This window comes from Poecilia formosa, unplaced genomic scaffold (genome assembly GCF_000485575.1).
Source record: "Poecilia formosa unplaced genomic scaffold, Poecilia_formosa-5.1.2 Scaffold1, whole genome shotgun sequence".
Lineage (NCBI taxonomy): Eukaryota > Metazoa > Chordata > Actinopteri > Cyprinodontiformes > Poeciliidae > Poecilia > Poecilia formosa.
The window spans coordinates 4,372,337-4,388,311 of NW_006799940.1; the positions used below are offsets into that span (position 1 = coordinate 4,372,337).

General features: G+C 37.8%; 1 protein-coding gene across 4 annotated transcripts in view; it reads right to left on the bottom strand.

Annotated features, from left to right (window-relative positions):
• LOC103134220 (rho-associated protein kinase 2-like) overlaps positions 1 to 14,734 on the bottom strand; it is a 35,715-nt gene extending 20,981 nt beyond the window's left edge. For all 4 annotated transcript variants that reach the window (XR_001661496.1, XM_016668957.1, XM_016668952.1 and 1 more), the window contains exons 1-7: positions 14,261 to 14,734; positions 7,658 to 7,739; positions 5,393 to 5,493; positions 4,624 to 4,761; positions 3,014 to 3,274; positions 1,782 to 1,926; positions 1,550 to 1,688 (exon numbers count right to left, since the gene is read on the bottom strand). Coding sequence is in view for 3 of the 4 variants with exons in the window: in XM_016668957.1 (XP_016524443.1) it covers positions 1,550 to 1,688; positions 1,782 to 1,926; positions 3,014 to 3,274; positions 4,624 to 4,761; positions 5,393 to 5,493; positions 7,658 to 7,739; positions 14,261 to 14,356 (962 nt within the window). In the remaining variant the exon portion in view is untranslated. The remainder of the gene's footprint in view (positions 1 to 1,549; positions 1,689 to 1,781; positions 1,927 to 3,013; positions 3,275 to 4,623; positions 4,762 to 5,392; positions 5,494 to 7,657; positions 7,740 to 14,260) is intronic.
• Positions 14,735 to 15,975: the final 1,241 nt, after the last annotated feature.

Genomic DNA, 15,975 nt, shown 5'->3' on the forward strand with positions numbered 1-15,975 from the left:
ACCTCTGGGTGCATGGCGGCAGAGGGGTGTGGCAGTTTGGGCTTGCCACGTGTGGGACATTCCAGATCAAGCAAGAAGGGGAGAGAGCGGAGTTTTCTGATGGGTCCATTAAAAAAAAAAAAAAAACACGTGCAACCGAGCTAAGTTTAAAAGCTATGTCTTTGTGCCCAGAACACTAAAGGAGTAAATAGGGGTAAGAGAAATGGAAATTGGCAGCAGTCAGGTATAAAATGTTGCACATAAAGGAAAAATGAGATAACTCAAAGAGAGAGGGTGGGAGGAGAGGGGGGAACAAGACCGAATGAATGATCCAGCAAAATGGGAAGACAATGACAGAGTATGTGGGTTAAGTGCATGCAGTGATTAGCGAATGTGTGTGTGTGTGTGACTGCCTCACATAGACACATCGGATTCTGTGCGTGGTGAGAGAATAGTGAGTGAGAAAGCAAATAAACTCAGTGAGAAGGAAAAAATGAAAGGCTGCTCTGTAGAGAAGCAGAAAGGGCCTGTGTTTAAAGCCTTTTCTGGGGAGGGGTCAGTAATGTAAACAGGAAGTGGTCTCTTCCACTGGAAACGGCCACAAAGCAGGACCACTAGCCATTTATTCATTCAGTGAATGAATAAACCAGAATTTAAGCTTAAATTCTGATGTCATTAAGAAACCTTTGGATTCATTCAGCTATTTTAGGCAGACAGACTCAAAAAAACAACAAAAAACATTGTCTAATTTGAAAATACTTCAACAATGAATAATTCCTAATTTCAGTATTGCCTAGAGTGCATCAAATTGAATGTTTTTTTTTATTTTTATATGTGCTAAATGACTCACTGATTGGGGTGGAATGGCCTAGATAACACCAAAATCAGTCGAAAAACAAATCTGTCAGCAGCCGAAGGAGATTTTTATTATGATATGGGTTATGATATTTTTAAATGGTCATAAATAATAATCATCAACATCACAATCATCTTCAAATCTGCGTCTTTTCTTCAGCATATGCCTGAAGTTGAGCTAGTCATTCCATTACGACCAACTCAAGCTGCCACACCGCTCCGCCGCCAAGCACCCAGAGGTAGTGGGATGACGGGACACAGAGAGGAATTTTGGTTTTGTTCACAAATTGGTTTCCATTTTTCAACAAAACAATATAACTTTACATCAAAGATCAACAATTAATAAAATTATGACAGTTTTGTTTGGATTTCTCATTTTTTGTTAAGTATGATTGTCTAGGGTTTTTTTTTTTTCTGTCAGTGGACTGCTGCTGGTAATTTCCCAGAGGAACCAGTAAATTTCAATCTAATTCAAGCAATTCTAGGCACTCATTTCTTTTTTTTTTTTTACCTTTTTGAGTGATGCTGTCTTGTATCAAGGCCCAGACAACTAAACTGTTCGTAGGTCTGTGATTGGGTAATGCAGCCAAACAGCGAGAAACCCAAAATGGCTCCAGCTAATCAGCATGTTCATACACATGAAGTGGATTATGATTTATATTTAAAAAAATGGTCTAATGGTCTAAGAACATTTGACAACGTTTGATGATCAAACCTGTCAGTGAGAAAAGCACTTATGAGATCTTTGGCATTCTGAGACATCTCCACATCGTCCGGAAAGACCAGAGCGTTATGGTGGTTCATGATCTTCCCATATGTTCCGATGAGAGACTCGGCATAGAACGGAGTTTCGCCTGTGATGAATATTAGAGATTAAAGCTTCCTAGATTTTTACCAATAAACCCACAGAAAGAAGTTCATACTTGTGAATTTAAACTGAAACTCACCAACAAGCAATTCGTACAAAGAAACTCCAACAGACCACCAGTCACATTCCTGACCGTAGGTACCATCACCGCCTTGAGACTGAAGCACCTCCGGGGAGATGTAGTCTGGTGTGCCTACAGCTGTCACACAGTGCACCATACCAGACTGTAGACAAGCAAACACACAACCATAAGTATAAGATTCAAAGTATCAGGTCTGGGGACACACTATTTAATATATACAGAGATGATCCGTGTCAAAGTCCCCAACTAAATCTGTCTTCCAATAACTATTGCTGATCTTACAGAACACATCAAGACATATTTTCATGACTTGAAAAACTCTTTTGTGAGCTGTGTTAGTTTGCTGATCCAAAAAAGTCAACCTTTTACTTTTTACAATGGTAATCACAAAGTAAGAGACAGTGGTGTCTGCTGAAGCCCCCGTTTGGCACTGCTTATTCTCAATTTAATCAAATTAGTGTCTAGAAAGAAAAACTTTTGCCTAGAATGATAAAGCTTTTTTTTTTTTTTTAAGTTTTTTAGGGGACCCATATTTTTTCTCAACAAAGTTTTTCTGTGTGTTATACCTTTTTTTTTTTACAAATATTATTGAATTTAGTCTTACATTTTATGTTTACTTTCCTGATTTGGTTTTATATATTTTGCTTCTGGTACTTATTTATTTATTTATTTTCATTTTTGCTTATACAGTTTTTCCTTTTTAGTTCTATAATTTTTAAAATGTTATTGATGCACTTTGTATTTTCTGTCTTGAAAGATGCTATATAAATGAAGCATATCGTTATAATTTATTTAGTTACTTACCAGCAATACACGTCTTTATATATACTTACACAAAAAATTTAATTGCAAGAAACCATAATGCATGTCGAGGTGTTTGTAATGACTTCAGACGATTTCCCCAAAGGCACAAATATGTAGGAGAAGCTATTTTAAAAAGCTGTGGTGAAAAGCTGAGAAACACTTCCTGCTCCACACCAGAGGCAGAACCACAGAGGCATTTTGATTTGGGTGCTTAGCAAAGTAAATCCTGAAGCTTTTCAAAACAGTTCAAGTGCAATTTTGAGTGGCACTTCCACTATTTGAACACCTGATGGTGCACTAGAGCTCCAAGTGACAATACAGCAAACATATTTCCCTGACAAAGAATAACTAAATGCATTTTCACTTCTAAAGTTTCAGAAATAGTGAAACATCTCATTCACTCCAATTCACAACAATCAACCTACCGAGTTCATCCTCATGCAGGTGCCAAAGTCGGCTAGTTTGAGGTGTCCGTGCTGGTCCAGCAGCATGTTGTCCGGTTTAATGTCGCGGTGGATGAAACCCATAGAGTGGATGGCATCCAGCGCCAGCACCAACTCGGCCGTGTAGAAGCGAGCCCACTTCTCGGGGATGTCGTAGTTTATGGTGAGTGTGACCACATCTCCGCCCGGCATGAACTCCATCACCATGTAGAGGTTCCGATCATCTTGGAAAGCGCAGCAAAGCTGGAATGATGTCCATTCCACACATAAATGTCATGTCTAAGTGCTTAAAGATTTTTGCACTGATACAGATTTCACAATTGCTGTTCATTGTTTCACAGCCAATAGTGAAAGTCAAAAATCATTACTGCAAACCTGATGCCAGGATTATGTCAACTCTAGCTAGAAAAAAAACAACAACCAGGTTCAACTGATTTATCTAAAATATTAAGTTATTGTAGCTTAATTAGTTTAGTTTTCAAATTTTTAATTTAAACATATGTTCTATTTAAACTTCATTCAAAATAACCAACATAACACACAAGTTCCTTGTTACAACTCTATAGCAAATAAAGTTGCAAATAAAATAAGATTGGTTGCCAGGTAGCACAAAAGAAACTTATTATTTCAAACTGGATTTTTGTTTCACATCTTTTAATTGCCTTAGCAGTTAATAAAACCATTACGTTTGTAGGATTTGATTGGAACATCCGGATTAACACCATGAAACATATCTGCAAGATGATCTAAAGAGGCGTTGCCTGGACAGAAGTGAAACTGCTTTTTGTTTCTTGTTTTTTTTTTTTTTTTTTTCCCTGTGGGATCCTATTATGGATGGGATTCCTGCCGTGTTAAAGGTGTGCCTGACAAATAGCTGAAATCTCAAAGAGAAACCTTGTGGGTGGTTCTGTTGCTGCAAGGAGACAAATGGTGAAAACATGAGTAAGGCTAGAGTGAGCCACTTGCAAAAGGACGCAGCAACATTACACAGCTAAAGCTGCAGAATGCTGATGAAAACACTGATGTATTGTTTTTAGTCACTTAAATTGTAGTCTGAATGCATCAGTAGCTCAGCAGTCAGGAATTCAAAAAGTAAAAGCCTGTTAAATGTGCAAGTAATAGCTGAACTGTCAACAGATTCTCTCATCTCTTCACTGCTTTGCCGTTTTAGCCTCTCCTTGTCAGGCCTCCTAATTTATGTGGACATGTACGCCTCGATAGAGTTGCAATGTTCACTTTTCAGGAGTGTTGTAAAAGACATTGAATGCTTAGGATACAGTGTTATGACCTAAACTTGTTTTAAACTTCTCTTAAACTTCTGTGTTTCTTTGTTAACAGGACGCTGTTTGTTCACAGATGTTCTCTAAGAAACCCCTTAGACCTTCACAGAACACCTGGATCTGTAGTGAGATTAAATTACACTCTTGTTGCACTGAATTTACCATTAAGGTGACTTCTAAAGGCATATGAGTGTCTTTTATTCAGAGGTACCAAAGTAAAAGCATAATGCATTTTCCTTCAATAATGTACCACTTTTTATTGGTCTATCACATAATTTTCCGCGTGTTGCGGAAAGAAATACACATCCACACCTGAACAATCCAGGGACTGTTGGAAAACGCCATGATGTGCCTCTCCTCCCAGAAGAAGGCCGAGTCTGACCTTTTGATCATCTCGAACTTGCTGAGCTGCTTCATGGCGTAAACCTTCTTCGAGGCCTTGTGACGGACCTGTAAATAAGGCCAGGCAGATAAGAGAGAGGAGACGATGCTGGAATGTAAACAGTAACAACTCCACAAGGACAATAAGGAGAGAACTGTTGGAATGTCACAATGACTGAGATAACAGCAGAGATCCAGACATGAAACGGGAAGCAGCGAGTGTTGTACACACCCATAAGAAGACATGCTTACACAAGCGCTAAGCACAAACACAGACGAGTACCCCTTCACACCCCCTCACCAGACTTCATATTCATACCCCACACAAAGCCTGTCCGGACTCGTTCCAACAGACAAACATCTTATCAGATACCTGATTTTAACTGCCTTCCAGCAGAAGGAAGGTAGTTAAAAAACGAGGCCAAGATGAGAGCAAGGAATTACAGCCAGTTTCAAAATGTATGATTCATTAGGTAGGAAATGATGTGAAAAATATTTTACAGTTCTGTGTTTAAAACAGGGTGTTTTTTTTTTTTATTTGTCTTGATGGTTGCTCCCTCTAGTGGCCCAGAAGCAAACTGTTAAATTCAGGAAAAGCAGGAAAAATTCTCTACTTCAAACGCGGAGCTTAACAATGAAATATAAAGGTTAAAATAAATATTTTCTTCTTTTACAGGGCAGTAAGAGAGAAACGCCTCACCAGCTGCACTTCACCGTAGGCTCCTCTCCCGATCAACTTCACTTTTTCAAAGTCGTCAACCTTCACCTGCAGCTCTCGCAGTTCATTCACCAGCTTCTCATCTGCAGATAAGAGATAGGAGTAGAATACTTCAGCATCACAAAAGCTCAATCTGCTGCCACTTCTATTCAAAATACCTTTTGGAAATTTTTATTCAAAGGTCAAGAAAAATGTACTTTTTGTGATCTGCATAGATTATCATCTCAATTTCAAATGAAACTGCAGAGAAAACGTGGACAATACCATCGATTTACTTGGGTTAGCCTTGCGGTCCACTTTATATTTGCCTTTTGGGAGTCTTTTCGAACATATCAAACGCTATTAGGACAAGAACTGGAATCTTTGTAGATACATTATGAAATAAATAATATCAACAAAAAGAAGGCTTATTTAATTAGAAAACGTATTTAGGGGACACGTTACTAAAACATAAACAAAATAAATGGCACAAGTAATAAAGATGCTTGAATGGATCATTTTAAACAAAAACGAACACCACATCTTAAAATACATCTGCAGTAGTTACACATACGTGCACTAAAGTTAATTTAGTTAAACATACATTTAACTAAAACACTTTGTAGGCAACAAATCTATGCGAGCCGAAACTAAGGAGGGGAATTTGATCCTGGCAACAAGTTTCAAAAGTGTTTTCAAATAAAACCACTCTGCCCACACATCGTTAAATGGCACAATGTTGCAGATTGTTTATGGACATGATCAGCCTCTGAAAAAGAGAAGTCTAAAGATAAGAGCTAGAAACACTCCCACCCATTTTGGACCTTGGTATCAAGGTTTACTGAGGATTCTTTGAAAGCTGCTACAGGTTTTTGCCATACCCCTCTTATGGTTTGAAATGCATTTATTGACCATAGTAAAGTGTAGTGAAGTGCTGCCCCTCCCTGCCTGTTGCTACACGCTGCCAGACAACTGACCAGAAAAGTCTCTGAGAATTTTCTCTGTCTAACAGGAAAAGCAAATTTGACTGGAAATAATGCCAAAGGCACAGAAAGTCGTTATATGGAAATTTAAGCAACTCCACTCACCCTTCTTGTTATGTTAATGTTATATAAAAAAAATCACATGGAACAAATGACATGTAAATTACGCAATGGTTAAGACCTGCTGTTTGTGTATACTATCAGTTAAATTTGTGCAGCTCTAATATAAAATATCCTGTGTTGTACTTAAAATGTACTGAATCAACTTTATACTTTTTTGATTAATTCAATTCAAAATCAGATTCACAAATAATAAACCTAGCATTATTATTTGTGTTTTTTGGTTTTAATTCAATGTGTCAAAACCAGTTTATTAAGAAACTATAACTGTAAAAATCAAAATCAGCAGCTTCCTAAAATTTAGGAAGACTTACGTTATTTTTTTGCAAAATGTGATTTTGGTAATGATAATAATAATAATAATAATAATAATAGTAATAATAATAATAATAAAAGATTTAAGGGGGAAAAATCCAAAATCTACTTAGGCCATTATTTTAGAAAGGTGACAAAATGCTACTTTTTTAAACAGTAGCAGAAATACTTGTGTGTTTAGAAAGCAGTTAGACTCTGTTACACATGTCTGTTTTATGTAAACACCATGAAACCATGGTAATTTTACTTTCATCATGGGAACTTATCTCAGTTTACATATTTGGTTAATTGCTCTATGGTCAGTCAAATCAAACAGATTAAGCTTTTATTTGACATATTTTCCAGGAAATGGAACTGGCATTTTTCAGCTTCAGAAGAATTCATTCATATTTGGCAACTGGCGCCCAGCCCTCAGGGTAGCTTGCACCTACAAGTTTAGACAACATTAACATATGCATGCCTCCAGATGATGATGATGATGATATCTGCCACATAGAATCCCTTTTATTATTCAGGGAAGAATAATGAGCTGAATTTTCATGACATGACTCTATAGTAAAAGAATGCCGTTACTAAACTCGACTGCCTGAGGCACCAACCTGTCAGTATCTGAATAAACTTAAAAAAAACCCACATTTGACCCTTTTGAAAATGAGAAAAGCAACAAACGCACAGCTCTGGCCAAGAAGTGAAAAACAGTTATTTCAATTATACAAATCTTGCATATTTGACTGCAGTACTGAAACATGTTTGTTGGGATTAAATAATAAACCGAGGACAAAAAACATGGAAAGAAAATAGAAAAAGGACAAAGCACCAAAACACAAAAAACACAAAGAGTAGCTCTTACATCTGTTCAGAAATGCCTCAATGTTCTTGTTCTTTCGCAGGAAGGGGTAGTTGAGATCATGAGCTAAGGCATTCATGGAATCCTGAAAGACAAAACAAAAAAAAACATTAATTTATTTTTTTTATGACAACTGAGACAGAAAACATATGCAAATATTATATTTAAATGATTTCATTTCCAAGTTTGGATGCCTTTTAACATTCAAGATTCAGAGTTAGAAACTCTCACAATGTTTTACATCTGTATTTATTTATAGGACACTTTTTAGCAGCATATCAAGGTATATATCACAGAAAATTGACATAGTCACTCTCTTTTAAATCATCGATTCATTTTCAACCTCCAAATTATCTGACAAAAATTAGATGCCAGTTTACAAAAAAATATATTGCTGAAAAACTATAGAATACTTAGCTACAAACTGTTGACTATGAAGGTGTCAGAAAGTACCAGTCAGGAGAAGGAGTATCAAACAATTTCCCAGGCATAAAACATACCAAGGAGCACAATGGAGGAAATATGGCACAACAGCAACATTACCAAAAACTAGACATCCATCGAAGATTAATGACAAAGTAGGCTTCCAAGAGGAGCACAGAAACACTAAAGGAGCTGTGGGAATTTCTGGCAAGTACTGGCTGCATTAAACATGTGACGACAATCTTCCATGTTTTTCATATTTTTGGGCCAATTCTTAAAAAAAAAAAAAAAAAATGTATTCCTTCCAAAAGAACATCTGAAGTCTCTCGAAACTGGTATCTTTTATGTAAAGTCTGAACATTCTGCTCCCTTCTCTACAAGGTGTTCTTTCTGTGGAGTTTTATTGTTTTAAATAAACAAGATAAGACAAAAACTAAACTATGTTTCAAAGTCAAAAGTCTCATTTTCGTGTTTACTAATCTGTCTGAAAATAATTTTTCATCTGCTAGATGACCTGCTTTTGCCTGCTAACAGGTATTAGAACCAAATGAATGGACAAAGCAGTAAAAGACAGGGGAAGTATTTTAGTAACCAAATTTCCTCAAATACAACTTGAATGGGAGCGAAAATTAAAGAAAATAAACACAATAGTAGAATATATTCTGGATCAATAGAAACACACGTCTGACAAGCCATTTCAAAACTACGGCTAACCACATGAGGTGAAGGCCGACTTCCAGAACACTCAGACCATTTCTGTGCCTCAACAGAGGGGGTTAGTGGGAGCATCCGACTAACAGCCGGGGTCTCTGTGGTGTCATCAGAGCTCAAATGAGGGGTTTCGGGTTGCATGTAAATCCAAAATGTCTCTCTGATCCTAGACCTAAGGGGCTGGCAGGACAGTTGGACAGGTGGGTGAGGGAGGTGGGGGTTAGAATGCAGAGTGACCCTCTGTTCCCCCAACCAGGGGTCAAGTTGAGTCACCCAACATGCATGTGTGTGCCTAGGGAAGTTGAGCCATCGGTCTGTTTGTTCTGGGACTTGTGGGGGTTGGGGTGATCAGGGGTGGAACAATTCTGCACCTTTAAATAGCAGTGGTGAGGCGAAATCCCCCTTACCCCCCTCCCCCCCACCACCACCACCGCAGGCAGATGGAAATAGACGTAAAGGCTCAGAAGCTATTGTGGGACGAGCCTCTATGTGGCTCGTCCCACTAAGTGATCAAAGATCTGTGATCACTTTCCACAGTGGATATTTACTCAGATTTTTATGACTGTGGTATGTTGCTGCAGGGGAGAGTGAGGTCTGCTTAAACGATTTAATAACATGTTCAATAGAACCGGAGGAAACATGAAGTCGACTGCGTGTGGTTATAGTTGAAAAACCTTTGAATCACATTAATATTCTTCTTTGCCGACTAAAGAGATAGTAATATTTTAAACATGGTTATTTTCATGCATCATCTTCTCAAAAAAAGCATGCTCTGTGAACAAAATTCTGAGCTCAGACTTTCATTAAACTCCTGTCAATGACAACCCGCATTAATGAGTATCTAAAATAATAATACTTTATTCTACATGCATGAATTTAGTCCAATCTGAATTGTTGCCATGACCTTCCCCAGCATAGAAGTTACAGTTCAGCTCACATCCCAGTCTGATGCAACATGTGCTTCTACTAAATGATCCTCCAAGACGCAGTTACCCAACATCGCAGTACCTCGATGCCACTGCGATGCATGATCATCGTTTAGTTTTGTTTGCATTCTTACAGAGAGCTAATCAAACTTGTATCTAATCAAACTTTTTGTTAAATTTAGCAAGTGTGTAACTGTTTTTATTAAAGTGAGTCTAACAAACTCAAACAACACTTCTTGTCAATTCCTGCCAAAACAAGCACGCCAAAGCACTTTTACGAAAGAATGAGCGATACCAGTAAATCTAATACACGAAGCTCAGAGGAAACAGGAAGAAGCTCATTTATAACAGCTAAATCATAAACCGCTTCAGCATCTGATGATTCACAGCTTGGCGAATTTCATTCCATCATGATGTTAGAAAATACAAAATAGGGACATTTTTAAAAAATGTAACAGATAAAATGTGCTACAACAGGGTCCACAATGGTTTGATTTTTACGGCAATCTTTTAGAAAGACAATGTAAATGTCTTAAATACGACTGTAGAGCGAGACATGTCTGTGTTGATTGGTCCGTAGGTTTCAGGGGTCAGAACCCTGACCCAAACACAACAGGTTTCCAATTTTCTGCCACAGGCCACCAGATTTTAAAGATTTAATGATGTCATAATTTTTAAACAACTCTTCCACTGTCTTTGTAAGAGAAACATGCCCACAGCATCACAGATCCTCCACCAAGCTTAACAGTCCCAGTAAGGTACTTTTCCATTCCATCCTTCTTTGTTTCACATCAGGAATGTTTCCTTCAGCCTTGTCTGATCTGACCAAAGCATTTAGTCTCTGTGAAACCCTTAACAACATGTAGCAAGCTTTCCACATGTATATCTTTAACAGTAGGACGCAAGAGGCTATTTCCTGATAAACTTCCTAAAGAAATTAACGGCAGACAGATTGGTGACCCTTTAAAGAGTCTGTGCTGGACCTCTTTAGGAGTGAGCATAGGGTCCCTTCCTGTAATTCTGTCATGGTTCCAGTCCATTTAAGCTTTGCTCTGAATGTATAGGGAATTTTCAGGCAAGAATCTATTTTTCTATAGAAAATGCATCCATTTTATCACAAGTGAAGCAAAACAAATATCTGTTTTACTTGCATACCATGTTCTGAGCAAAGGGTGTACGTCACATCATGTTTATAACCAATGGATTCAAATATTTTGATCAACTTTAAAAGCCCACAGTACACCATCAAAGTCTACGGGAAATCTGTAACTTAATACTATGAGCAGAAAGTGCAGGATTAATTTTACAAACCTCAACTTGAAACTCTGTAACTCCACTTCATTCATCTTCATCTAAAGCTGGGCTTTTCAATGAATGCAGGACATTTGGCAGCTTTGGAAAGATCTGTAACATCTGTTTAACACGTTAAGCGGATAACGGATTACAAACTTTCAGAATGTCAAAAACATGTTCGCCATTTAGAGCTTGAATCATTGACTCATGGCTCTTTGCCGGTGAAAAAGAGTAATAAAAAGTGGTGTTTAAGGTTTAGGTGAAAGTGGTTGATACCATAGAGCCATTGGATTATTGGCTATGATTAATGAGTCAGACTTGCTCCAACAGTAGTACATTGTTTCATCTACCCTGGAGACATGTAAAGGCATTAAGCTTTAAACAAAGCAGGAAACTGAAATTCAGGAACCATTAACCCCGTTATTTCCATTTGTGCCGTTTTTGTACACACACATTTTTTGTTCTTTGGCACTAAAGAGTTTGCATCAACTTTTAGAAAAAAAAAATACAGAAACATCTGAAAAGTTAACGGTGCAATCACCCTCACAAGGAAGAACATTTTGCTGCATTCATGTAATTTGTAGCAGTGAAAGATTTCAACCTCTTTCAAATAAGACGCTCGACTTCTTTTGTTTTCAGGAATTTGGACAAATCTGAACATGATCCAGTTGCTGCCAACTGGATCATGTTCAGATTTGGACAACATGTTTGTGATGAGGACAACTGTGTGCGTCCTCATCACGGTAGAGTCTTTTTGTAAGGTAAGGCACGACAAACGATGCCATCAGGTATGCATTAGATAATGAAGGCTTGACTAAAAAGATCAGAACAGAAAAGGCTCGTCTTGTATTAACCAATGACTTTGGTTAGTTCTAAAATGATTTCATTTCCACAGCAACTCTTTTTTTCTTGGCCTTCTTGAAAACATAATTGTTAGTACTCCATGAATATTGCTGGTAAACATAAAAGCCTCTGCTGCGTTTTACTTATCGTCATGAACACTATACCAATACAAGCACACAGTCAAAATGGTTGAAAAGAGGAAATTAAATGTTACAAGCAATACATAGATCATGGCTTATCTTAGATAAAGACATAAGCCACCCATTAACCACTCCACAAGCCACTAATCTTAAGCATACATTGTAAAAATTACATGTAATCATCATAGCATGACGCTTCATTTATGCAACCTTAGGAGATAAGTCACATGAATGTAAAGGTGTTTTGTTTTTCTAGACAAATTACATGACTAATTCCTCAAATAACTGCTGATCTTTTGAACAAATACAATACTCCTTTGTCTTTGATTTTTTTTTTTTTAAAGAGGCCATCATCAATAAATGAAACATTTCTAAACAGGATTTGTAGCCCCACACATCCATTGTCTTCTTTTTATCAGAAATCGGGTTGTGAGGGCAACAGGTTCAGGAGGGAATCCCAGACTCTTGCTCTCTTTCACCTGGATAATATATCCCATTTGGCTTGTGATCCCCAGAATGAGCTGGAGTTTCTCACTGGAGAGAAGGGATTTTGTAGTTTTTGATAAATTGTTAGTTATTGTCCCGTTGATTAATAACCCTTTAAATATAACCCTAAAAAAATAAAAGGGTTGAAAAACTTTCTATATGTTTGTGTGACACTGTTAATCTTCTGTTATGCTGCCAAAACAAAAACAAAAATTAGACAAACAGGAAACGGTGAGGTGAGGTCATGACTAATTATCTCAGACTCAATTCCAGGAAGCGACTCTGGCTTCCTGCTTGTTTTTTTTCCCCAGCGTCGGGAAGCACGGTGGCCATTGTTACGTCGACTCAGAACCGCTTAAACAAGAGGAGCCGGTGCTGAATAGAAATATTTTTAAAAATGCAACATTTTGAAGAATGACCACACAGAGGTGAAAGTGACCAAACATCACTTGTCTGTTTACGCAGCAACATGAGGCCGGCTGGATTTATCAGCCATCACTGTCCTGTACTCAGGACTTTACTTGTGAGTCACCAAGCACAAGAATAGACACAATTCTGTCATTTAACAAGCAGAGTGGTCACAAATTCTCCTTAAACTTCAACCTTATTTGTCTATCACGTTTTCCTACTGATGATTGTTCCACAAATACAGACCCCTGATACATTTGTCATGTCTAACTATAAAGCTAAATGTATTTTATTCACGTTGTATGTTATGGACCAGCACAAATTAGCACATAGTTGCTGGCTGGGAGAAAAGTTATTCATATATAGTTTTCAGAATATTTTTTTCATTGTACTTCCGTTTGCTGTAATCCAGTTGACCGAGCGATTCCGCCACATGAACATGCGATTGTTCAGAGTTGTATCTGAACCATTGCATTTTAAATAAACTGTATGTTTAGAGTCGTTATCCTAGTGTCCAGCATATTTTGCAAATAACCAAAAATGTTCTATTTTGGTCTCCTTTGACCAAAACACCTTTTTTTTTCCTCCAATATTGATTCATAGCGCAGTCCTCCCTTAAACTTATCCCTGATCTTATCCCTCTGGAGTACAAGATGTTTCCTGGAATAATTTTGCAACTCTCCAAAGAGATATGATCAACCTTTCCCTGAGTAACTGAATAACCAAAATAAGTTTTTTTTTTTTTTTTTTTTTTTTTTTTGTATTTCCTTGGAAAAGTGTGGTTCTAGATAAACTGAAGTGCACAGGACATGTTGATCCATGCCTATCAACCATAGTGCTGGAAGGCAAGAAGTAGAGTTTCAGGATTTGGTATGGTATGCTAAACCGGTGAAGGTAAAAACAACAGCTAGTTTACTGTCTAAATGCATGCTCACTTTTTAGAAAATATTCCAAACAGACTGAGTTGCCGTCAGCCGCCTATTTTTTATTATTGTTTATTTAAAAAAAGACATTCAGTTTCAGTCAGTCTGGTCCGCCGTTGAAGTCAATCACATTTGATCCTCTGTACACTCATATACTTCTGCTGTGGTGTGTAAACAGGGAGTTTTGCATTCCACGCAGGAAAAGCGGCTGAAACATTAATAGGTGGGGCTCCTTCTGCCTCCTTCTCCACCCCCAGATTGATGTTAAGCTAATTCAGTAAACGCGTTAAGTTTTAATCTAAAAAGGTTTATTTTGATTCCAATGCTGTACTTTCCCGCATGCGTTTACTTCGGCTCCTTTATGGGAGGATAATTGTTCTGAAGTATGCGCGCAGCTCGCTCCGTCTCACGCCCGTACCTGCGTGGGGCCCCCAGGGCATGTTGCTCACTCACCAGCAGAGTTGATAAGTTGAGCGACGACATCGGATTCTTCACCATGGACTCCAGCTTCTTCAGCCGGCTTTCCACTCTGCTCTCCGCTCCCAGCATGATTACAGTCCACTTTGTCCAGTTCAAATGCCGTAAAAAAAAAAGGAAAAAAAAAGCTAAAGGACAAACTAAAACAAAACACCTGCAGTTTCGAGAGGTGTTATTTTTATATATATTTCTCTACCAGTGGTGAAGGCACACGCCGATCCGTGGCTCAGCTTCTCATATCATTGCTCCTCTGTACACAAGGGCTTGAGTTGTCAGGTTAATTATTCATCCACAGAAAATAAAACCTCCCGACTTCTTTTCTCTCATTTATAAAACATTAAGCGATTTATAAAAAAGAGAGAGAGAGAATCCCGACGTCTTGAAGTTCAGAGATGGGATCTTTAGTCACAGATGCGCCCCGTCAGCGTCACAAACCAGGTAGTTGCAATAAAATCGCACAGCACCGCAGGGGGGTGGGGGGTGTTCAACCTGTGTGACACGGTCGTCAATGGTTAACGAACAACCGTACAACTTCCGGTTATGGATTGTTTTACCAAAATAAAAGCAAACAAGAAAGAAACAAATAGTGTTTGCATTGGCTAATTGTGTATTGCTATTTATATTTTTTTCAGAGCAATGTTGCTAATCTTTGAGTTCAAGAAGCCGCTGCAGAGGGCTAAATATTTTTGGACATAAAAGTGCTGTTTAAATAAAAACTGACTGACACAAATTGAAATATCCTTATTAATTAAATGCTAAAACAACTTAACATGTGGTGTTTGTAACATGTTACTTGCATCATAAAGGGTGGTTGGTTTGAATCCCAGCCTGAGTCTTTTTGCATGGCGTTTTCATGTTCTTCCTGTGCACACATGGGTTCTCTCAAGGTACTCTGGCTTCTTTGTTGAGTCCAGAAACACAACTGTCAGATTAAATGATTAGCCTGAACACCAAACATTAGTCTAAAGTGCCCTTATATGTGAATGCATATATGTCCCCTCTCTCCGTGTTGCCCTGTAACCTGTCCAGGTCAACCCTAAAGAGGAGGGTACAGACAATGCAGGACAAATAAATAAATGTTGAAAAACAAAATCCTTTTATTTTGAAAAATTTCTTTACATCCGGTTCTCCCGTGGAGGGGATTGGTAACTTGCTGCAAAGGACTCTTAACATGTCGTCGACTTCCTTCAATATTCCTTGCTTTTAACTTTTTGACTTCACACCTGACATAAAGCTTGTCGGTCTATCTATCACTTGTCTCTCTATGGTGCTGATAATAATAAGAGGAAAGAAAGTTGTTGTTTTTTTTTGCTACTGAAATTAGCCGAGATTCCTGGTGTCTTATCTCATCCATCGGTTTTACAGTCACACCGCATAGGCTGGAGCAACTTTCAGTATTTTAGGAATGTTGACTCGCTCCCTTTCAGACACGTTGGCACTAAGAATAGATATTTACAGGGTCCAAAGTGCGTCAGTGTCACAATATAGTTATTTATTTTATGCGCGTGTTTGATGATTTCATAATGTAAATTGTAGAACTTCAAACGGCACCAGAATTGAAAAAAAAAAAATTGTCAAAAAAAAGAGGAAGAAAAGAAAAAAACAATATCATAAACGTGTCTTTGCTCATAGAATAACATTTATTTATTTTTATTTTTACAAAGAGATCTCAATCAAGGATCTTGGATATA